The sequence below is a fragment of the Azolla caroliniana genome, unplaced genomic scaffold, assembly GCF_043228905.1.
Source record: "Azolla caroliniana isolate FFs.n. ecotype wild unplaced genomic scaffold, voAzoCaro1.0.p SCAF_2, whole genome shotgun sequence".
Classification (NCBI taxonomy): domain Eukaryota; kingdom Viridiplantae; phylum Streptophyta; class Polypodiopsida; order Salviniales; family Salviniaceae; genus Azolla; species Azolla caroliniana.
Window position 1 is genome coordinate 1594579 of NW_028230437.1, and position 23513 is coordinate 1618091.

General features: G+C 36.8%; 2 protein-coding genes across 3 annotated transcripts; both read right to left on the reverse strand.

Annotated features, from left to right (window-relative positions):
- Positions 1–7020: 7020 nt before the first annotated feature.
- LOC147867008 (serine/threonine-protein kinase Aurora-2-like) lies at positions 7021–11294 on the reverse strand. The gene is made up of 8 exons (XM_087339822.1): positions 10985–11294; positions 10710–10856; positions 9842–9937; positions 8764–8859; positions 8571–8667; positions 7553–7670; positions 7386–7458; positions 7021–7294 (listed from the first exon to the last, which is right to left on the reverse strand). The coding sequence occupies exons 1-8, from the start codon at positions 11150–11152 to the stop codon at positions 7193–7195; spliced, it is 897 nt and encodes a 298-aa protein (XP_087195948.1). The 5' UTR covers positions 11153–11294; the 3' UTR covers positions 7021–7192.
- A 3101-nt stretch (positions 11295–14395) lies between these two features.
- On the reverse strand, positions 14396–22876 carry LOC147867009 (thiosulfate sulfurtransferase 16, chloroplastic-like). Of its 2 annotated transcripts, none has more exons than XM_087339823.1 (7): positions 22650–22876; positions 21184–21294; positions 21010–21083; positions 15495–15565; positions 15364–15417; positions 15160–15250; positions 14396–14626 (listed from the first exon to the last, which is right to left on the reverse strand). In XM_087339823.1, the coding sequence occupies exons 1-6, from the start codon at positions 22868–22870 to the stop codon at positions 15176–15178; spliced, it is 606 nt and encodes a 201-aa protein (XP_087195949.1). In that variant the 5' UTR covers positions 22871–22876; the 3' UTR covers positions 14396–14626; positions 15160–15175. The 2 variants fall into 2 exon arrangements, with proteins under 2 accessions (XP_087195949.1, XP_087195950.1); XM_087339824.1 differs by lacking the exon at positions 14396–14626 and adding an exon at positions 14701–14858 and having other exon boundaries at positions 15156–15250.
- Positions 22877–23513: the final 637 nt, after the last annotated feature.

Here is a 23513-nt window from a genome sequence, read left to right on the forward strand (position 1 = left end):
CTTTCATTTGTGTTCCAAGGAAAACAAGTTTTCTTTTCCTGTATGGTGGTGACATTGAAATTTCTTCTTGTGAACTCCCCAAAATAAATTCAGATCAGCTTATTGTAATTGATAAAATGCTAAAATTCTCCAATTACTGTTTTTTTGAGGTCAATACTCACAGATAATCAGGAGCATAAATAACAAAGCTTACCCAATCAGATTCTCTAAATAAACTCGCATACATCAACATGCCTCGAGTGACGCAATCTATACTAATTGTAAAATCCAATTGCATTGCAATACAAAAATAATTTAGTTTTGTAAAAATACAATTGAGCTAATTATAGGGTTGCTTTCAAAATGTCAAGCACTACGTTAAAAAAAGCGTAGAGACAATTATATAGGGTTATTTTATGTTAGGGTTATACATCTAGTCGGTGGCGTCGTTGTCGTAAAGGGATACGACCAATTGGTGCCACCACGATTCCACACTTGCCTCAACTACAACCACGCATCTCGACTTGGTTCAATGACCCAACACTCCTTGGAGATCCACCTGATTCGACTCATTGGAGTTGATTTACATTCTAGACTCAAAGTTCTTTAGTATTATTGTTCTTAGGGATTATTTGCATTATTTTGGAACAAATGTTGTGTAGTCAAAACCATGTAATGTATTTCATGTGCACCATATAACGGACATGCAAAGTTTCTCTACATGTGTGCCACATGGCCCACATGCTTTATATCGCGCACATGCACAAGCTTCTCTAGGTGTGTGCCACGTGGCCTACATGTAATGACATCAATTTAGTATAAGAGGGAGGATTATTTTCATGGATGGTGGGAAACAATCAAAGAGTCCTATTTTGTTAAGGGTTTTTTCTTGAAGAAATAGTGAATTTCCTATTTTGGCATTTCTTTCTTCCCTATTTTGGCATTTCTTCTTCGTCTGCGTTTGAGGAGTAGCGCTGTATGGTATTTTCCTTATAATTCTCAATTCTAACGTCTGTTTTCGACGTTCTATAGCTCGTTGGAAAGCTCTTCCACGTCAACAAATTATAGATACAGCAAAATAATGAGTCTTCAAAACAGTAGTGGAACCAAACTTTTCATGGCTTGCTTGATGTAATCCATAACAAATCAGTTTATGGCAAATATAGAATAACAAGTAAACCTTCCAAAACAGTAGTAGTGGAACCAAAATTTTAATGGATTGGTCGATGTAATCTATTACAAAAGAGGTGGTGCCAAAGAACTTGCATTTACATGAACTGTAACAAATATACAATTTTAAGAACGTATTTTTGAGTTCCTATATCATGAGCACCAAGAATGTAGCATTTAAATTTTATACAGACACAAGTAAAAAAACCTCTATCGAAACATTCAATGGATTAACTATTGCACCCTCTTTTGCAAATGATAGTACAAAAGGTGAGAGAATCTTAACAAATAATGTAAACTAAAACAATGGAATGCAGGTCTCTGCCCCCAATCAAATTCAGAGAATTTTTAGCAAACCTTTTTCAAGGAAGGGAAATTACTACAATTTATTCTCTTCAATAGGTCAGGATCATTTTCGTTCAGAAGTATGTCCATCTTTCTCATTGCTTTCGAATTTTGCTTGGTTGTATGCAGAACTATATTGAGCATAATATGATCTATTATATCATTGGAAGATGGTACATGTTGAATGTTTTCACATCCATTACTTATAAAACACGTTGGCTTCTCTATCAAGATCATGGCCAGTGTCAGATTCTTCATATACAGGGTTTCCCTGTTGGTTTCCATATCCAGACTGATGAGTTGCTTGTTCATAATTAGTTTCAGAATAGCCATAATGTGTTGTGCACATAAAGGTTCCAATAACCTGTTGAAGAATTTGAGGCTCGTACATATACAGAATGCGACGTACCCTAATTGTTCGTCATGGTTTTATTATCATAATTGTATTCAAAACTCTCTTTCTGATTTATAGAACCAACTTTCCATATGGATGATATTGAGCCTCTTGTCCTTGTTGGCATGGTTTTCCTACTTCATTTTTTTTTTCTTGTTGTGAAGTTCCTTCTCTGCCCAATGGCTCTCCAATACCAGGTCCACACCCTTCTTGAGGAGGCTGATGGGGTAGAACATTGTTACATAAGAAGAAGATGTACCAGGGGGTCCATAGCCTTGAGGTAAAATCATTTTGACCATATAGTTCAGCTTGTCCATAAGTGTTTTGTGATGAAGCACCTGGAGGCTGATCAGGATGGGATAGTTTGCACCCTGTACTTGTTGAGTATAACCAATATGTCCTTTGTGGCTATAATAGCCATGACCTCCTGGTGGATGGATGAAGCCTTGACAACAGACCTGGAAACTAACATTTTTTTCCCCAGAACCCATTTTCGTTTTTAAGCATAGAATCTATATTCATTTGATTAGCTCTTTGATAGTTTCCTTCACAATCATGTTCTTTTGCATGCATAGCTTCTATGGTCGTTTGATCAGCTATCATAAAGTTTTTGGCAGGCCCCGGTATATAGCATTTGTAATCAATACATTCCTTCTCAATACTAATTCCATCATCTTCTATGACAGGACCCTCTTCTCTCAGAGTTTCTCTCTTCTTCTTCTTCTTCTTCTTCTAAGAAACATCCCAAGATTTTATTTCTTAAACATTAGGAATTCCTGAAGAATCTTGATTCTGGGATGCTGCTTACCCACATTTTTAGTGTGTAAATGGCCCCTAGACGCCCAAAACTTGTATCCTTGCTTTCTCATAGTACTCTAACTTGTTTAGAGTAGAACTTTGGTGTATAAGATTTACATTGATAGTGAATTATTTCTGGAGTCCTAGGTCCCTGTGGGTTTTACCTCTTTGAGGGTTTTTCACGTTAAAATTTTGTGGGGTATTGTGCATAGCTTTTGTTGTGTATCTTTCTTGTTTCCTTTGAACAATATTTCTGTCTCCAATCCATAAGTTTCTGATAAGAAGATACCCTGCATCAAAATATCCATCCACAATGCCATGAACCTCCCTACCGATAACATTGTTTTTAGCCTCAATTGGGGTAGTGCCATTAGTCTTCCTAATCCTAGGTTTCTTTACTTTATTTTCTCCCTTTAACACTTCCTCTGACTTGGGCTTAGTCATTTCAAAGGTTCCAGTGTTACCAGAAACCTGGCATCCAAAAATCCCAAATATTCAAAATCCAAAGACATGTCTTCCAGCATCAAACACAAACAAACAAGAACAAAATTGAATCTTAAAACTACTAAAGAATTCCCAAATTTGGGTTGTGGTTCATAAATTACTCAATTCAAATGGGATGTGAATACATTACATATTTTATCGTTCTTCCCAATCGATACTAAACATGCATAACGCAAAATATATGGCCAACTACACATATTCAATCAACATATATGGTTCATATATGTGATTGATATTAAACATGTATTGCACGTAATATATAAAGAGCAATTACACGTACTCAATCGGTGTCTAAGGTTCATATAATGACAATCTTTCCAAGTTCTTCCCAATTAAGAAATGGCCTAAAACACAACTTGTTCCTCCTATAATTAACTACACTTACTAATTATCCATGTTATGATGCAACAAAGATTTTCTATATTCAATTTAAAGTTATCAAAGGATGTCCTAAAATCGTACATCATTAGATAACCTAAAATCTTCACAATTCCTATTTCAATTATACTCATTTGTTTAAGTATATTATTTGCTATTTTCACTCTATTCAAGTTTAAACATGCTCTCTAACTCATCTTAAAGGGCTTTTATATTTCCAATAACACATGCTTACATCTATCTTTGGGGCAAAGGTTTAAGTCATTACTGTTGAGAAATGAATCGTCAATCCACAAGAAGGAATGCGCTGAAATACATAATTTGAAAACATAGAAGAAAATGTACACAGATTTTACGTGGAAACCCTAAAGCGGGAGAAAACCACGGAGACCAGAGCTTCACTATACAATGGATATACAATAACGAGATTAGAGTACACCACTCTCTACACTTAGTGTATCAGCCGCGTAGGGCTCTTGGCGTATGTTGTTATAGAACACAACTATAGTGCCGCGCACACAGACTCACATCACATTCTCACACTTCTCTATCGTTAACTACAACAGAGGATCACACACACTGTTCTCACTCCACACATGCTCTCGCAACTTGCCCTAAGTGTATTTATACTCATACCCTAAATGGGATATTTATAAATGTAACCACTGCTACAGTCATTCCTATTATTATCTAATATTAATAATAGTCGCACTAATCAATCAACTCATTCGATCGGTTGATTGGTCTTCGACTGTCTGCTCTCTTCGAATAGTCGGCTCCTCCCACTGGAGGGACATATTCCTAACAAACTCCCCTTTCACTCTTGTGGGGAGGAGTTCATTATTCATTTCCTTTGTCGACAAACTCTAAGTCGGTCCATCGGTAGGTTCTTTGTCAGCATGTCGGATCCATTGTCGCAAATATGGATCTTCACGAGGGTAAACTCTCCTTCTTCGACTTTCTCTTGCAACTAGTGATACCTTCTCTATATGTGCTTGGTACCGGGAGTGGTATGCAACATTCTTGGCTAGATGAATGACACGTTGGTTGTCACACTGAAGCAAGAAATCCGTTTGCTTAATCCCCAACTCGCTGAGAAAGTTTCTCATCCAAATCAGCTCCTTGTCGGCATCTACCGTTGCCATATACTTTGCCTTTGTGGTCGACAAGGCCACAAACTTCTGTAGTTGTGATTGCCACGACACTGCTCCCCTTGCATAGGTCATCACGTACCCTGACGTGGAAGGGTTGAGTCTACATCCCCCGATATGTCCGAGTTGGCAAACCCTTTGAGCATGGGTTTTCAAACACCATACTTAAGACACACACTCGAGGTGTCTTTTAAGTACCTGAATATCCATTTCACCACTACCCATTGTTCTCGTCCTGGATTACTCATGTATCGGCTTATTGTTCCCACAACAAATGCTATGTCTGGTCTCGTGCTGACCATAGTGTACATTAAGTTGCCGACAGCTGAGGTATATGGTACTTTCCTCCTCTCAACCTTTTCTTTCTGCCCTCTCGGGCATTGCTTTGCATTTAACTTGTAGTTAGTCGGCAACACTGAGCCGACCGGCTTTGCTTCCGACATGTTGAATCTTTCTAGGATCTTCATCATGTATTTCTCTTTTGACAACCACAACACTTTCTTAGTTCTGTCCCGAACTATGTGCATCCCTAAGATCTGTTTAGCCGGTCCAAGATCTTTCATGACAAACGATTTGCCTAGAGCTTTCTTCAAGCTTCCGATCTTCCTTGTATCTTGACCGACTATCAACATGTCATCTACATATAACAAGAGAATCAAGAAGTCAACTTTATCGTACCTTTTGACAAACACATAATTATCAGCCTGTGTTTTCTAGAACCCATGTTCCACCATGAAGGATTCGAACTTCTTGTACCATTGGCGTGGAGCTTGTTTCAACCTATACAAGCTTTTCTTCAGTCGACACACCAAATTCTCTTTCCCTTTCTCCACAAAGCCTTCGGGCTGTTGCATGTAAATTTCTTCATCCAGCTCCCCGTGCAAGAATGCCATCTTGACATCCAACTGTTCGATCTCCAGATCCATGCTGGCAACTATGCTCAAAACAGTTCTAATGGATGTCATCTTCACGATTGGAGCGACTATTTCGTCAAAGTCGACGCCCTTTTTTTGTTGGAAACCCTTCACCACAATGCGGGCTTTATACCTAGGCACATAATCGACTTCTCCAATCTTCACCTTGTAGACCCATTTGTTTCAGAGTGTTCTCTTACCTTTCGGTAATTCTACTAGGTCGTAGGTGTAGTTTTTGTGCAAGGAGTCCATCTCATCTTGCATCACGTTCAGCCATTTCTCTCTATGTTCGTTGGCAATGGCTTCATCATAGCATTTTGGCTCACCTTCATCAGTCAAGAGGATGTATTGACTGGCATATGTCGTCGGTCCTCATGGAATATGTGCTTAAGTGAGCTCCTGACCTTTAGTTCGGCAACCCATACAAAAGCAATGGTTTGGATGGGAAAGTGCAATTTGACCATCTAAGAGAGAATGGGTTTATGTTATGCACAAAATCTTAGTTTTCCTGTATTTTTTTTTCCATAAAAAATATCCTCCGTTGGTATTAACATAAAGTGGCCAAACGCAATATACAAAAAAGTCCAGTATTACAAAGAAAAATACAACATAATTAACTAGAAAACTATTGAACACTCATGCAACTATAAGAGTCTCAACAACATTGGGCTCAAGATTTTGGCCTAATCAAGACCACCCCATATAAAACAAATAGCTTCACCTACAGAAAACAGCACCTCCTCCACCGTATTGCTGCTCAATGCAAATATCGCATTCAGCGCTGCTTCCAAAAGTATATTTTCAATGCAAGTTTTCCTGTTAATTTAATTTAGGAGCTTGACATTGACTACCACATGTAGATTTGAGCATTTGATGGGGAATGGATGTTAAAGACAATATGCATTCCATTGGATACATATTTTCAATAGCAAAAAAACTTGATTCTGAAAGGAATCAAAACACCACACATTAAATATGAGCATTTGAGGAGGTAGGGATTGTAAAGACAAGAATATCTGTACCATTGAATACATGCTTTCAATAGCAGAAAAACTTTAAGATTACTCATTTTTGTGTGGCACTAAACTTCATCCTTTGTTGGAACCTTTTGTTTAAGTGTCCATGAGACGTCCCATCGAGCCTTGTTGAACATTCTACCAAGGCATTGGAGAATCAAATTTAGATTTCCAAGACTGCTTTTATTGAAAACAAAAACCAAAATGAAAGGGTAGTAACCAAACCAATGAAGCTATATTTCACTACATGGACTAGGGAGTAAAATCCAGACGCACAAGAATTACTCGGAAGTCATTAGCTTCTAGAGAATTAGAAACAAAGAAACCAATGCGCCGTTACAAACAAGGCCTTCACTGCATGGAGTTTCAGAGAATGGAATTTTGATGAATAAATATGAATGAATGTATGTGTCCTGGATTGAATTTGACAAGGGATATATGAATTGGAAAAGAGTTGAGTGGAATGTTTTGAACTCAGGATGAAGAAAATCTCTTACAATATGATGGTTATAAATGTATACATATGTGACATTTGATTGCATATTAAGATGCATTGACACCAGTAGGATCAGCATTAGCCATAATCCATGGATGAGTAAGAACAAGTTTCAAAGGAATCCTCTGTGAAGGGTCTTTTACCAGCAACTGCCCAAGTAATAAGAAGGTTAGAGAAAATTTATGCATATCTAAATGTGTATTAGGAAAATTAAAGCCACAAAAAACAACACACTGATACCTTTGTGATAAGATCCTTTGCTTGAGAAGAGATTACAGGCCTCGAAGGAAACTTGATATCTATACTCATTATCCTACAAATCCTCTTGGAGAATTACAAAACAAATCCATATGAACATAATTTAGGAACCTAACCTAAATGCATATAATTAATAGTTAATTTTTTACCTTCTGTATGTGCCAGAATGGCTTTGTGCTTCAAAGGGCGGGATTCCATACAGAAATTCAAAGCATAGAACTCCTAAACACCAGATATCTACTCCTGCATCATGCTCCTTGCTTTCCACTATAAATGAAACACAAAAACATCTTTTAACATTTAAATTTCAAAATAACATCCATAAATAAATGACATAAGAGATCCATATACATGACCCTTGTAAACAGCATCATCAATCACCTACCAATTGGGTTAAGAAAGTTTGGGGTTATTGGGTTAAGAGTTCTATGATCTGCCAGAATATAGGGAAAAAAGAAGTGGAATGAAGGAAAATACACAAGTGGATAAACAACACCTTAATAAATCCACGATAGCTATACACTAGAACTCTTGGTCTAGTTTCTAGAGTCCAGACCATAGCTATATAAACTGTGTATCAAAATATCGAGGAGATCATATCTAACCATGGAAGTATATGCTAAGCTGTTAGTGGCATATTCTACTTCTTTAAGGATTAAAATTTTATACTCCTTCTAAGCCACACTAGTTTATGCTAAGCCATCATTCTAGAAGTTCCATGCCCAAGTACTGTGAGGAGATTCAAATTGCAGATGTAAACCTTAGGATAATTGGAATTCCTAGTTCTTGGCGAACAGCCAGTGATATAGAGTGACTGTTAGATTTCATGTGGATAATATACACATACCCATCTCAGGTGCTAGATAATCCAGTGTTCCACAGAGTGTTTTTCTCTTATTGAAAGTGTGAGGAGATCATAGCTAACCATGGTAGTATATGCTAAGCTGTTAGTGGCATATTCTGCTTCTTTAAGGATTAAAATTTTATACTCCTTCTAAGCCACACTAGTTTATGCTAAGCCATCATTCTAGAAGTTCCATGCCCAAGTACTGTGAGGAGATTAAAATCGCAGATGTAAACCTTAGGATAATTGGAATTCCTAGTTCTTGACGAACTGCCAGTGATATAGAGTGACTGTTAGATTTCATGTGGATAATATACACATACCCATCTCAGGTGCTAGATAATCCAGTGTTCCACAGAATGTCTTTCTCTTATTGAAAGTGTGAACAGACCATCCAAAATCAGCAATCTTCAACTCTCCCTGACAGAAACAACCATCAAACATTAGAACACCGTAAGCTAAACTTCTCCAATTTAAATATAGACATAGAAAGTAATCTGTTTTAATAATAACTACCTTAATTCCTATCAGCAAGTTTTCTGGCTTGATGTCCCGGTGAATAACATGCTTTTGATGGCAATAGATCAGGGCCCTTGCTAGAGATGCTATGTACTGTACATAGAATATTGAAAGTAAGGTAAATATCAAAGATATCACAAAAACATGTGCAATTATCTCCACTATTTATATCTATATATATCCATTGTATATATAAATTTGTTCATGAGATTTCGTAGTATCTATTGGAGAGTTATTTTTTAAGAGCTATTAGCCAAACTGCAGAAAGGTATTAAAATCAAAGCAGATGCAGTCACAGATGATGGAAATACATTATCTTTTTTGGAGCATAAATGGCTTGTGCCTCACTTATTGAATGAAACACAGCTTGATATCTGTCTCGAGCTCATAACTGGCCGCTACAAACTCACTGGTCAAAAATCTATGTGGGATCACAATCCAAACTGTGTGGCATATGCAAAAGTCGTTGGTTTTGTGGAAATGGCCAACCAAAGGAGTTCGGAAGAGTTCACTGGTCTTAAGAATTTCCTATTTCTTTGATGATGTCTACTTGAGATCTGTTAGTCTTAAGATTTCCCAAAGTTGTGGACAAGCAGATGAAATATTTTCATATATACTCTGGACTTATTCGTTGCCTATCAGTATGTTGGTACACTCAAGGAAAATCACTTCAGCACTTGTGGACAAGCTAATGAGACCCTTATGTGTGATACTTTTCTTGCAGCAAGTTACCAACAGTCTTCAGTTACAGATCCCCACTCATAAATTCCGAAATTTATTTTGGTTCTTTGGCATTTTATTACAAGACCTTAAGCCTGTCATCATCTTTCTGGCATGGGTCTGACATAAGTCTCCATAGACACTCTGGACTGTGGACAATGAGTAGAATACTGGGCAATCCACTTCTGACTCATATCTCATATTTAGGTTTGTCATGTCTACCATGACATGTTGTAAATATCCTTTACGGGTTTTCACCCCACTTTGAAGCCAGAATAATGTAAAGAATTGCTAAATAAAAAACGTGTATATGCGTATGTTTATGTCTGTTTACCAAAGCGTTCCTTTTACTCACAGTTGCAGCTCGTTGCTCATTGAATGTTTTTTGAATCTGGAGTTCCTTGTACAACTCTCCTCTTGCAGCATATTCAAGAATCAGATAAACTCGACTCTGTAATTGAAGTGGATAGGCTGTATAAGTATTAGCCTAAACAGAAACATGTATACATTATATGCAAACATTTGATATCTTCTGTTGGATGTGCTAATAATCTCTAGCCTCATTGACTCCATACATTCACCGATTTACGAACAGAGTTTACGATGTATGCAGGTAGGTATGCCTTTGATTACAGAATATAGGCATCCATAAAAAGGTAAATTAGATGCACATGCATAACGACGTTGTTTGAAATAACCTACAATGTTTGAATGGGTAGTGTCCTTGAAAGTTTAGACTCGAATGAGATACATACATGGAAACTCTAGTCAATTAAAAAAAAAACTTTGCTCAACAAATTTGTGGAGCTTTTTCATCATATACACGTAAACAGCTTTAAAATCAATAAATATTATGTGCATATAGGAGAATCAGATGGATATATATGCATAAATACATATAATCTCCAGGTGAAACCAGCAAATGATACATTCAAAGCTGCAATTCCTATATGTATGAAAACAAAACTCCACTCAATTATAGAGCTGCTGCTTTATAGAGATCAAGATACAGATCTGTTCCTTACCATGTTGCATATCGTAATCAAATTTGCATGACATTGCTAATAATATAAGTGCAGATGGATCTATATACGTGTATACACCCATACATACAACTGGGTCTACATACATCAATGTATACATGCTAATGATATCAATACATTTGTACATATAAATAGATACATACATAACATAAATACATTGTTTGCCAAATATTATGATACCTCATCATAGAAATATCCATATAAACGAAGAATATTGGGGTGTCTTAGATGGCTTTGGATCTCAATCTCTCGACGCAATTGATGTTCAACTTTACACTTTTGAAGCTGATGCTTGAAGAGAACCTTAAGAGCCACTATATACTTACTCTGCAACAAAAACAATGTCACATATATCCATGGATAACATCGAAAAAAGAAAGGGTTAAAGAAAGAATGCAGAAGAAGAAGAAGAAGAAGAAGAAGAAAATGATCACATATTCAGAGAAATGACTAACCTTCTTCTCTCTGGCGAGGTATACTTTTCCAAATTTTCCACTTCCGAGAGGTTTTCCTATATCAAAATCGTTTAAAGACCAGTACTTGCACCTCTCCTCCTCCTCTTCTTCTCTATATTCTCCGCCATTCTCTTTGATCTCTGGCAGAGAAACCCTAAAATCCATCATGTCTCACTATGTCACTGCGTCCTTCCTTTCGGTCTTTCCTTGAAGCGTTCTCTCTGTCTTTCTCTCTCTCTCTCTCTCTCTCTCTCTTTCTGCGTGTGCGTGCGTGTGTGTGTGTGTGTGTGTGTGTGTGTCTCTCTCTCTCTCTCTCTTATCTCAACGGTCATAACGTAATCCTTATATTTTGAATGATTTCTCTTTTTGGCAGCATTTCCATATTTGGAAACATATTTTGGGCATTGTTTCCTCCTTATGGATTTCCATCTTAACCTTGAATATTGATTTCCTACCATAATAGTATAGTTTAAGTAGAGCCATATATGTCTATCACATCCAGACAAGAATGTGTGATGTTGTTGTAAGAGATCCAAAGTTTGAGAAATATATTTTAAAGTTCAAATGTGGTAAATTTAAATGTGCTCGCACAAATCTAGAGTGTTAGCTACAACTTCTAGATTTTTCCCTTTATGAAAGAACAAACTCGACTTACCTAAAATAGTTGTTACGCTAAAGGGCGTATCCCACCTACTCTGAAGGACGAATGGAAGAAGTGGCCATTCCTCAACTTTGTTATCCAACTTACAGTCACAAGCCAAGAGAGGGCTCGAAAAGTTCTATTGTGTCAAATAGACAAACAATTTTTGGAAACAAGAGAGACACATTGTTTGCTTACTTCAATTAAGGTAAACTTCCAAGCTCTTCCATTTGGGCATTGATTTCCAAGCATGTTTATGCAAATCCTCCATGAATGTGGATAGGTTTATGGAGAATCAAAGTTATATAAATAGTAAAGGTGCCAATACTAAAATGAACTAAATATCTTTATTCAAAGCGGTGCAAGCTCAAAACATATATGCATATATTGTGATAAGCCAAGAGAAAGGTATGAGACACAATGTAGACCCTAGATGTATTGCATGTGGACAGATAGAAAGCATTTCCCATTGTCTATGGGAACGTCGCAAGGCAGTGGCTATATGGGGAAGGGCACTACGTTTGCTTTGCCATGCCTCTAGTTCGTTCACCCTCAACATGGGACATGCTTGCGGGAATTGTCTTGAGGATGATGTGGCGAAATATGATAGCACATGCAATGCTAAGTACATAGGGGAGAATGGCACGGTTCGGCTGATCACTGACAACAGGGTACCCACAACTTATGCACATAATCAAAAACTTGGAGATCTTTGGACGTTGCTTGCCCTGATTACCATATGGTGTATATGGACAACAAGTTGTACCAAGGTATTTTCAGCACACAAATGCCCTCCAGCTGAATCGATTAAGCTAATTTGACACACATTAATAACTACACTAAGAGCTCAATATGAGCGAAATGCTGGTACTAATGATGTTGTAGAATTAATGAGGCTGAATTTTTTAATGTGGTGGTGTACTACACCAATGGCTGCAACAAATGGAATGGATATACAATGGAAGTATGAAGTACCTAAATGGTTGTTCCCACCTCCCATTAGTTGAACAAGGGGCGTGAAAGAGATGGCATGTGGAATAGTGAATGTAGGTGATGTGTATGAAAGGAAGGCTAGAGACATGTGAAAGTGTAAGATAAATAAGCGAGATCTCTTATGTAGGATAGGGGCTAGTCTAGGCAAGGCCTACCCGAGAGAGTTTGTGTATATTTTAACTAATGGAGTATATTCTTTTTTGGAAAAAAAAGAAAGGTACGACACACAACATTAACATATATGTATATATTGTGATAAGCCAAGAGAAAGGTATGACACACAACATTAACATATATGCATATATTGTGATAAGCCAAAAGAAAGGTATGACACACAACATTAACATATATGCATATATTGTGATAAGCCAAGAGAAAGGTATGACACACAACATTCAACGGCTACATAAACTCTTGAATTGGCATATATTTTGGTGGCATTAAAAAGAAACATTTATGAATATTTGCAAGCAACTAGTGAAAGTGATTGTGTTTGAGGTTATAAGGAACTCAACGGTTTCGTATTGTACCAAGGATTAATGTTTTAGAATTTCCAGCTATTCATGCATGCACATCTTCCATGAATTGATCAAATAGTGGTACCAATACTTGGAATATAAATGGTTCCATCATGCATCTTTATCATAGCCTCTCTAATGATGATAATACTTCAAGTAACTCACAAGATTGCAAGTGAAAAATGACCGTCTCGGCTTGTTGAAAGATTATATAATTTGAATTTATCGACTCTTGCTAAACAAGAGTCTATGTGGATATACCTTTTACAATTCCATCATATCTACTTATTTAGCCAATAATATTTCTCAAGGTATATCCTAGATTACAACTACACTTTTCTTTGAATGCCTACAGTTTATTGAGTATATTAGACTACTAGGTACCTATCATGTGTCAATTCATTGCGTTTTCCCACCCTGTCTTGAGGTTTCCAGCATGTAGTGTATTACAAGAAATACATGGCCATGTAATTGAATCAGGAGTTGTGTCCCATATTCTTTATCATTCTAAAACTCATTAGGGCAATTGCAGTACATCAACATCGCATGGCCTTCAAGTGACATATTTCACATTTCAAGTGGCATTTAGAATGGTGCTAATTAGAATTCAGGGAGTGAAAGATGAATTGGAACTTCCCTTGCAAGCATTGCATCCTCTACTTTCAAGAAAAAAGAAATCAGAGTACAAGTTCATCAACAAAAATAACTCCTGAAAAGCATCAATATGTTGATTGTGAATGAGCTCATCAAAGACAAAAGGATGCAGAGAAGTTCAGAATGCAACATAACTTGAGCAAATGGATAATAGGAGGTATATTGACACAGTACCCATCACCCAAGAATTCCTAACTTTCAAGTGATCATCTTGTTAGTGGCAACCTCCTAGGTTGGTCCTATTGTCATTTTAATGATATACTGTTCAATTTACGACATTTATTAGTTACCTTATAGCCTTGATTTTATATCCATTAACGTATGAATAAACATTTCAAATGTTTCTGTTGTGCATCTTTTGATATTAGATATCCTAGTAAAGTAAGAAATACTAAAAAGTGGATGATCTTTAAATTTATTTTTCAATTTTCAGGCTCCAGCAACCAAGAACTATACATTAGGATATGATAGATACAATGCATTTATTACTTACACCATTTGATATTAGATCATAAGTCTAAGATAAAGCCAGAAATGCTACAACGTATTGCAATCATTTAAATTAAGATTCAATCGCCTGGAGAAAGTTTTCATTATTAAAATCAATGACCAGAACATGATTTCCACATTAAATTTAGCTGTTTTAATTGGTAAATGATGGAAAAAAAACATTGGCTATGTAGCTTTTAATAGGGTTAATTTCAAACTATATCAATCTCAAGGGGCAAGAGCCAAATGCCCATGGAGAGGAAACTTGAAAATGCATCCGTTTCTCCTGTAAATTTGTCATGGCAACAATTGCAATTATATCGAGGCGATTTCACAGCTTTCAGAGACCTGAATAAAGTCATGAGACATTAATCAATTTTAAGCTTCTGTGAAGAGGCATTTGACAACGATTGACCTATGGTAATTATATAGCAACCATGAAGAAATGGGATATCATCTTACATACATGGGAGAGGAATGATTTTGCAAAGTTCCAGTGTATTATGAATCTAAGTTCTACAGAGGATCGTAATCCAAGAGGCATCAGGATTGTAATTTTTGGAGGATAGTACATGATGCACTATCATTATTCAAAAGTGAGTTTCATATAAATGTTTAGCCCATGCTCAAATTTAACCTGTGTAAATAAATGTTAGAAGTATTTGCTTTTCTTTTATAGTATAATCATGATGGTATGTTTTATGCGGCATTTTTGACACCCTAAAGTAGAATGTGAAAAACATAGCTGTAATCTGTAGCTGCATCAGTCAATTTTAAATGTGTGAAAACAAATAGATTTTGTTTGTTTCTGCATCACTTCATTATCCACTGTAAAAAAAAAAAGGAATAGAAAATGCTGTCGAAGGCAAAACTCAACTCACCTATTTGTATCTGTTGTTATTTTGTAATCGGTTGTCCACTTTGTAGCCAAGCTCCAAAACCACCTAGCATATCTGTCAATCCTGTGAAGCCCTACATAAGAAGCACGACCAAGGAAACACACATGTTTCCAGTCCCCAAGACAATCAGATAATATAAAGCTATAAAATAACAAGACTATTAGCAGTATATCAAAAGTTGCTTACACCAGCAGCCAGGTCAGAAGTAGCCATTCTGGACCGTACGCCTGCTTGACACCCCTGAACAAATTGCAGAAACAAGCAGTTAGAGATTGTTTATTACATCCAATCTAGATTTCTTTGAAAAGAAAGCTCACCACAATGATTTCATCTTCTGGATTGAATTTCTTTCTCACCTCCTCTACAAAACTGGGATTCTTTACCATACCTGTGAGGCAACCAAGACCTTTACTACCGTATTTATGTCCCCTTCTTTCAAACATAAATAAAGACCACGCACTTCCACAGCAACGTGACACGAAAACAACTAAAAAGGGAGAGAGCTTGCACACTCCAACACCTCCCCAAAATGAACAACAAGGTTAATACATGAGCCAAACAAATGTTGAAGCTTGATCACAATAGGACTTGATTCAGCAAAAGATAAAATATTGTTGTTGGGAAATTTACAAACAACCTATGTGATCATAGGTTCGCAGCGCGGTTTGACATGCAGCCAAAAAAAAAGTTCACAACTAAAACATCATGACATTGACCAAACAAACCTTTTAAAATCCATGCTTGTATTTTAATTTTAATTTATATTTTGACATAAGTGAGTCAAATGGAATAGTTGTCAACCTCATCTAACTAAGAGGAAAACAGTGGTACACAATATCATTGTTAAACAAAGCTTCAATCATCATTGATAAAAAGAAATTTCCGCACATACACATGCACAATCAAAGAAAAATTATGCGATAAAAAGGTGTTCCAAGTAAAAGAGAAGAGACAAGCAAACTCAACTAAAAACTATGTATATAGAAAGATATTACAGGCTGGAACAGTCATGTTTTGGCACATACAACAATGTGTTGCTTCTATTCCAAAACTAGAGAAAACTAACAAATAACTATGCAGTGTTATGCACAGCTGCAAAGTAACTATGGCAAGTGTCTGGCAATTGGCTACTAAAGTTAAAGACTTTTATATGAGCAACATAACTGTGACATCTATGTACACACATTTAAAGGGGATTTATTCCACCACATCTTGGGTTAGGATACAGTATCATGATATCATCACCACATTATCAAAATCACACACAAATTAACGGTTTTCTAACATTTCTCTTCTTCACATCCAAGGTGGAGGAACAATGTTGTACTTCATTAGAATGCCTTTCAATTGTTTACAATTCAGAACATCCATGATCACATCTGTTATTATCTTCCGTACATCAATCGTCAAATTGATTGCTTTCTTCTATACGTGATCTCTAGTGAAATGATAATCAATATCAATGTGCTTTACCTATTAATGATATCCTTAATTCTTGGCTAGTGCAATAGCACTCTAACTGTCTGAGAATATAGTTAAAGAAGTTTCCCCCTCCAAATGTAGTTTAACTCAAATATGAAGATCAACTTATACGTTGGAAGGCTGCCCTTGCTTATGTTGAATGGGATAATGTAGTGACTTTGACTTCCTCTAAGAATGTCAAAAGATCCAGATAAAGGATGCTATTATACACATCAATTATTTCCTCAGTAATTGTTTTCTAAATTACCCCAATCTTGTTCTTAACATATACATCATTCTGGAATCCATCCTCCACCTTAAAGCATAGATATGCATGATCTGCTGCCAGCCCTATAGGTTGACTAGACATGATGAAATCTGTTATCTCAGGTGGAAGGGAAGGTTCTCATCAAGTTATCCACCATGCTTACACCTCCATTGTGGTTCCAACATGTCAAAGCATCTGGTCTTGACTATTGTGACAAACCATTGTATATCATTAATCCATGTGCACAACCAAAGTCTAGAAAGTGTTTGCGATATTCTGTCACTTTGCTCATTGTTAGAGATTATTTCTAATGTAAGCATGAAATAAGGAAATAAATGATAGATAGTAAAGAAAAAGAGAGAGAAAGAAGGGTGCCGATCCACTGAGCGAAGGGAGTGAGACGGACTCGAGCCTTGATTGGCGTCCCATACCACCGCCATGGCATCGAGTCGTACCCGGTACTAGCGCGCTCGTTACAAGAGTTTGTTCACCACAAGATCACAATCTCGACGTAGTCGAATGTTGTGTCTAATACTAAGCCTCATTTTATAGCCAAACCTAAGGGATCCAAGAAAGTTCACACTTGGCCCTTATGGACTGTCTCACTCCCTAGGATTAAAAGTAATTCTCCCTTTATACTCCCAATTAACACTCATACTTTATCCTCGTGTGTAGAATACTACGGTACAAACTATCACAGGACAAATGATGGTCGTGCCCATAACACTCATATATTGGGCTTGTCAATTTAGGCTACCTTCTTCTGCTACAACTTCCCTCATTTCGGAAACCTCTCCATTCTGTATCGACCTATGTTAAAGATATTTCAAATACAATAAATATAATATATTTGACTTGAGAATCTTACATGTATGGATGATGAGATTCTTTAGTCACATCTTACATCCAATTTACTTAGTTACGTTTATTTTGCTTTGCTGTGCTCAAAGATGAGACAACCTTTTAAGATGCAATCTCTTGTTTGGTCTGATAAGCCATTTTAGCCTCTTAAAGGACGTTAATATATCTTTCTTTCTTTCTTCTTGCTTGTGTCAAAGAAAGTTGTTTGTTAATCCTTAGAGCTTGACTTGAAGTTCCGTAATAGTTTTATATTCCCCCATACAAGCAAATCTTAAGAATATCATCATATAACAGTAAGTATTGTGATTCTCAATAATTGAACTGTAACTCTCTACAATTCCCTCTTTGGATTCATCTTTACATATAATGTGCATCTACACCCTTATGCACAACACACACTTTATCATGAAGCTCTTCTTCTTTGTACAGCACCGGAACTCCATATTACTGATTCTTGCCATGTGTTGTTGGGGATGGCATACTGACTCCCATCTATACCATTGTACATCAGGGAATCTACTTTCAGCACATGTGTATGGAGCATGTGTGACTACCTGGGGTAGATGAGACTCCTTTGAGCACATCTAGTTGACTCCGTGGGGTATATGGGACTTCCAGGAGCATGTGGGACTCCCTAGAGCACATGGGACTCTCAGAAGCACGTGTAGTAAAAGCAAATCATGTGGGACCCGTCGTCAGGGGGAAGGGAGAGGGGAGGGAGAGCACATAAACTGTTCAGTATCTGTTCAAAGATAAGGAATGCAAAAGTCCTTGTATCCTCGAATTGAGAATGTTTGCATTTTTATGTGGAATATGTTTATGTAGGTATCTACCCATGCATGAAACCTATAAAACAAAGTCATGCTCCACAACATATTTCCATCTTCCAAGGACATAATATAAATTCTGCAATATTAATGCAAGTTTGATTATGGACCTAATTCATTCCAGGTATCAGGGTGATAGATTCTGAGTGTCTAGAGCATGTCAATTTTGCTTCAACCATAGGTCCCATCTCTTCTGCACAGAATAGATGAGAAAACATCTTTACATTTGACTCATAAAGGCTTGGCTTTGCATCAACAATGCATTACCATTCAAGAAGGCAGCCGTCTCCCACACATTTGAGGATTCAGTGCAGTTCCACCATATGTATGTGCACCAAATTGCTGTATAGAAGTTAAACCCTTCAATTTACTTTGCTTACAGCTAAATGTTTCAAACTTCACTGCCACACACTCTTCCTCACAATCCTTTCCTTTTCCTCAAGGTGTCAATCCTAATCCCTCATTGTATGTTCTTCCAGCCATACTAAAGTGGTCCACATGTTCAAAGAAAACCATCTGCTCCAAAATGTCCTACAAGAGCTCTGATGTTTCCAGAAGGCCCTTGAAAACTGGGTTGTATGGCGGTATTTTTGTTTATAGGTTGGCAGTGACAGCTTGCATTGATCCATTTACATTCCTGGGCTAATAGAATTGGAAATATGAGGCAATTCCAGCCATAGCTGAAACACCAAATCACCTCCATAGTAACCAGGATGTGAAGAGGGCAGCAAAACTGTCAGATAAACAATTTGCTCGCAACTTCTTTGAATAAAATATTTCATCCATATCAAGAAGATTGAGTTGCACTTATTTGATTAATGGGGGTCCAAGCCTCTTGTTTTCATTTATTGGCCTCTTATGTTCGTGCCTTGCCAGATTCTTGATTCTACATTTCTTTTGAGAGATGGAGGGGGCATAAATGTGCACTCACAAATTTATAGGTTTAACATCAGCTCTTGAGTTGTCTCTTAAGATTTCGGCTCTTGAACCATCAATTCCAAAAGGCAGTAAAAATCTTAACCGAACTCCCAATTTTGCTTAATTTCACCAGTAATAAAGTTTCATATAAACCTGGAAAAATCTACTTGAGATTTTGTAGTAGTCAGTATAGCTTAATTTCACATCCAAAGAGTTAGATCACTCCCAAACCAAGACTCTGACACCTTGTTGACCCTAAAGACTGGCGCCAGCGCCACTTTCAGTAATTATAATACATGGAGTCAAAACCCTACAAACACAGCCAGGAATTTTTGCCAATTTCAGCATTAAAACCTTATATAGAGCTTCCAAAGAATTCTATGTTGAAGATGCAAGCAAAGAGCACGAATCCACAGATTTTTTCTCTGTAACATGACACTCTTCTCCGTTTAATATTGAATTTTGATTTTTCATCAAAACAGATGATTGTTCAATAAAGTCTCATGTTTCCAAGTGTAATCTCTTCAACCAAATATCATAGCCCACTTCCTTACAACTTTGTTTAAATTATGAACTGACTTTTGTCAAGGCACAATGTCACAAATGGACATACACACCTTCACTATCGTCAGAATCCAATGCTAAATGAAACAACCACATGTTGATCCCCAAGGCCTGATGGTTGTGGCTCCTCAGACTATTGGCCCTGGACCATTTAATAATGGCCAATGCAATGTTGTTTAGCCCAAATTCAAGATTTCCAAAGAGCAAGTAAAAAGAAGAGAAAAGAATCTTAAATAATATCACAAAAAAGAGCAAAAAAACACCTCCTAATGACAAATAGTGTGACAATCCAAAGAATTTGTAAGGCAGTTTAGGCTACATGTGGCAAACATCTCGCATGGACTCACCCAAAGTTGGAACTCTGCATGTACACATTAATGCTATCACGAAGAAGGTAAGCTGATTATACTTATTTGTAAGGCAGTTTAGGCTACATGCCCCACATTCATGATGTAAATAGATACATTTATATACACATATAACTACAAAAATAGATAATATATATAGAGTAGGACAGACTCCGTTGCAAGCATTGAGGCACAAACAAGCCAAAAATAATATTGGTTATTCTTGAATAACACTAGTTATTCAGTAATATTAACAAACACGTGCAGATGTGCATGTGTTTGTGTATCATTATTCAGACAAGTGAACATATGCATACTTTCTTACAGCAAAACAATCACCCAGACCTATATACATGAGCATAGATATTCTGTTTAGATGTGTTCACGCAATATAATGGCAATTAATCCCCATAAAAGCATAGTCAGTACAAACTCTATATAAGAACATATGCATACTTTCTTACAGCAAAAAAATCACCCAGACCTATATACATGAGCATAGATATTCTGTTTAGATGTGTTCACGCAATATAATGGCAATTAATCCCCATAAAAGCATAGTGAGTACAAACTCTAGGCAATTTACCTGAACCCCCTTTATTCATGTATGGAACATTGACAGCACCTTGTATGTGTCCTGTGGCAAATTCCTCCACAGTCCTATGTATCATAGAATAAAATGAAGCCTCCCAATCTTATATTTTCAGAGTAGATGACAGTTTATAGCATATATGTTCGAAAAGAAATAATCAATTAGCACCTAACATCAAGGTAACGGTGGCCTTTATTGAGCAGCTCTTGTGCAATTTCAACTGTAACAGCTTGGACTTCTGGAGATGTTGACGGGTTCTGACTCTGGGCTGATAGCATCCTGATAGTGAAGAGAAGATATACACTGACATTCTTCTTCTTGGTAATTGAAAACTTGAAATATTACAACAATGTACTATGCAGTCAGTTCTAAATGACAATTTTGATTAAATGCTTACTTTACATATACCTTCACAAGACCAGACCATTCAGTCATACAATATACAAAGTAGAAAAGAAAGTACCCGCCAAAAGATGAGAAATGGTAAGGAGAAAGGGAAGCAAAAATTGGTGATTCCTTGTAAAGAATCCCAAATTAAAACATGCACAGACATAAAATCTACGAGTGAATTTTTCTCCTCCACAATGGCCAGCTGAAGTAGTGCACGCCCATCTATGTCACTGTAACAAATATCACCTCTGTGACAGACTTGTTGAAGGATCATAATTGACCTTGTTACAAAAATCACTTCAGTGAAGGACTTGTTGAAGTATCATAATTGGCATTGTCAGAAATATCACTTCAGCACAAGAGTGATTTAAGGTTCATAAAGAACAAAGAAACTGTATTCCTGTAGCAAATTGGGTGCAATGACCCCTGTTAAAGGCTAGAAAAAGGTAAAGAGAAAAACTAGCACCCATAAAAGATAGGGCAAAAGTCCAAAGATGCACCAAAAATTTATATCAGCTAGAACATTTGTGTGTATGCTAAAGTGAAAAATCTAACACTTCGATCTCAACCAACTTTCTCCTTAATCTCATCTTTGTAAAAGACACAGATTCCACAACAAGGATAAAAATTCGTAACAAATGTAACCGTTTGATGAAGAAATACTTTATCTGCACCAAAAGAATTAGGATTTCGTATTGGAACCATCACAATTTCAGAATAGGTGGTGAAGCATTTCCATAAGGATGATACAATTTCTAGATTACATACATTGAGAAAGATAGATCACATTGGTTGAAAAGTGTAAAAAAGAGACTCTTTCAAACAACCATGGATTGATTCAATTATTTGATGTGTTATGGTTTTATGTAAGAGTTCTCTAGTGATACAAGTCTACACAAATCACAAGCCACTTTTTAATAGCCTATGAACTTTGAATGAGGTGAATGCTTTGGCTATTTCTGTTGAATGTTTAATGGATTTTGTTAGTGTAACTCAAGATCATTAGCAATCCTCATGGCCATGAACACTGCTCACTTTAGCATGATGACAAATGTACATTGCATATTCGTGATGAAAATCTTTTAGCACATATAAGCAAGAGGAATCCAGAACAATCGATTATACTTCATTTTGATGTTTGCATTCATAGTGCTGAGTGAATGCAACATCTGTGAAATTTACTTCCAGGAAACAGAAAAGAAGAAGTGAAGAGGCATGTTTTACTTCAGAAGAGAAACGGGTACCTGGTGGTGGAGAATGCGAGGGGGTGAGTAATCCGTCCAAGCTTCCCATCTCGAGACGATCGAAGAAGGAAACAAGTCCTAGTTGTAGTGGCAGCAGCAGGAGAAGGATCGCGAGAGCGTCTGAAGAGAGATGATGCAGTTGCAGAAGATGTGCATCGGTGAAGTTGAAGAGGAGGGGGCGACAAGCGTGGAAGCAGGCGACACACAGCAGCAGACTCCATAGCTGAGTAACTACTAAGAATCTCCTCCTCCCAAAGTAAGTATGTAATAGTATGAAGCATACGTACCATTCGTGTCTCCACATTCGCGAATATTCTTGACATTCGAGTATGCAAAAAATACCCTCGAAGTATGGTAAATACCATACTTTTGCACTCATTATTTTTTTATAAGGTAATGTTTTGTTTTTAGGGTAAGAAAGTTAAGGTAAGTTAAGGTAAAAGGTGCAAAACAAAACAGAAGAATATTTTAAATAACATACTCATTCGTTTTCAAACGTAGGAAAACGAATGTTTGGGCTAACGAATGCGAATATTATGTACTGATAGTAGATACATATATAAAATATAGTTTTAAGCTTCTCCAAAGGTCACATACATATATGTATGTATATATATGATATGTACATACATACTCACAAGTGTCAAGTCACATTATGTCTCTATATCTTCTTCTATGGGCCAAACTCAACAAGCTTTGGCATACTTCCAAGTTCCTCGCACTAATTTGGAGATCGGCGATGAAACGGGACCCACAACTACAGAGAAAGGAAAGCCAAATTTAGTCGTGTATATGTTTGAGGAGCTTGAAGTATAGAGCTAACAATCCTTAGTTGGTCATTCGTTGGAAAGAGAGAGTAAGAAG

Excerpts from the sequence above, each read along its gene's own strand:
- LOC147867008 (XM_087339822.1), bottom strand. The coding sequence starts at position 11,152 with ATGATGGATTTTAGGGTTTCTCTGCCAGAGATCAAAGAGAATGGCGGA. Across the intron at positions 9,938-10,709 it reads ATGGATATTTCTATGATGAG|AGTCGAGTTTATCTGATTCT; the intron begins GTATCATAATAT and ends CTTCAATTACAG. Across the intron at positions 8,668-8,763 it reads ACTTGCTGATAGGAATTAAG|GGAGAGTTGAAGATTGCTGA; the intron begins GTAGTTATTATT and ends TGTTTCTGTCAG.
- LOC147867009 (XM_087339823.1), bottom strand. The coding sequence starts at position 22,870 with ATGGAGTCTGCTGCTGTGTGTCGCCTGCTTCCACGCTTGTCGCCCCCT. Across the intron at positions 15,566-21,009 it reads CATGAATAAAGGGGGTTCAG|GTATGGTAAAGAATCCCAGT; the intron begins GTAAATTGCCTA and ends GTTGCCTCACAG. Across the intron at positions 15,418-15,494 it reads CAGAAGATGAAATCATTGTG|GGGTGTCAAGCAGGCGTACG; the intron begins GTGAGCTTTCTT and ends CAATTTGTTCAG.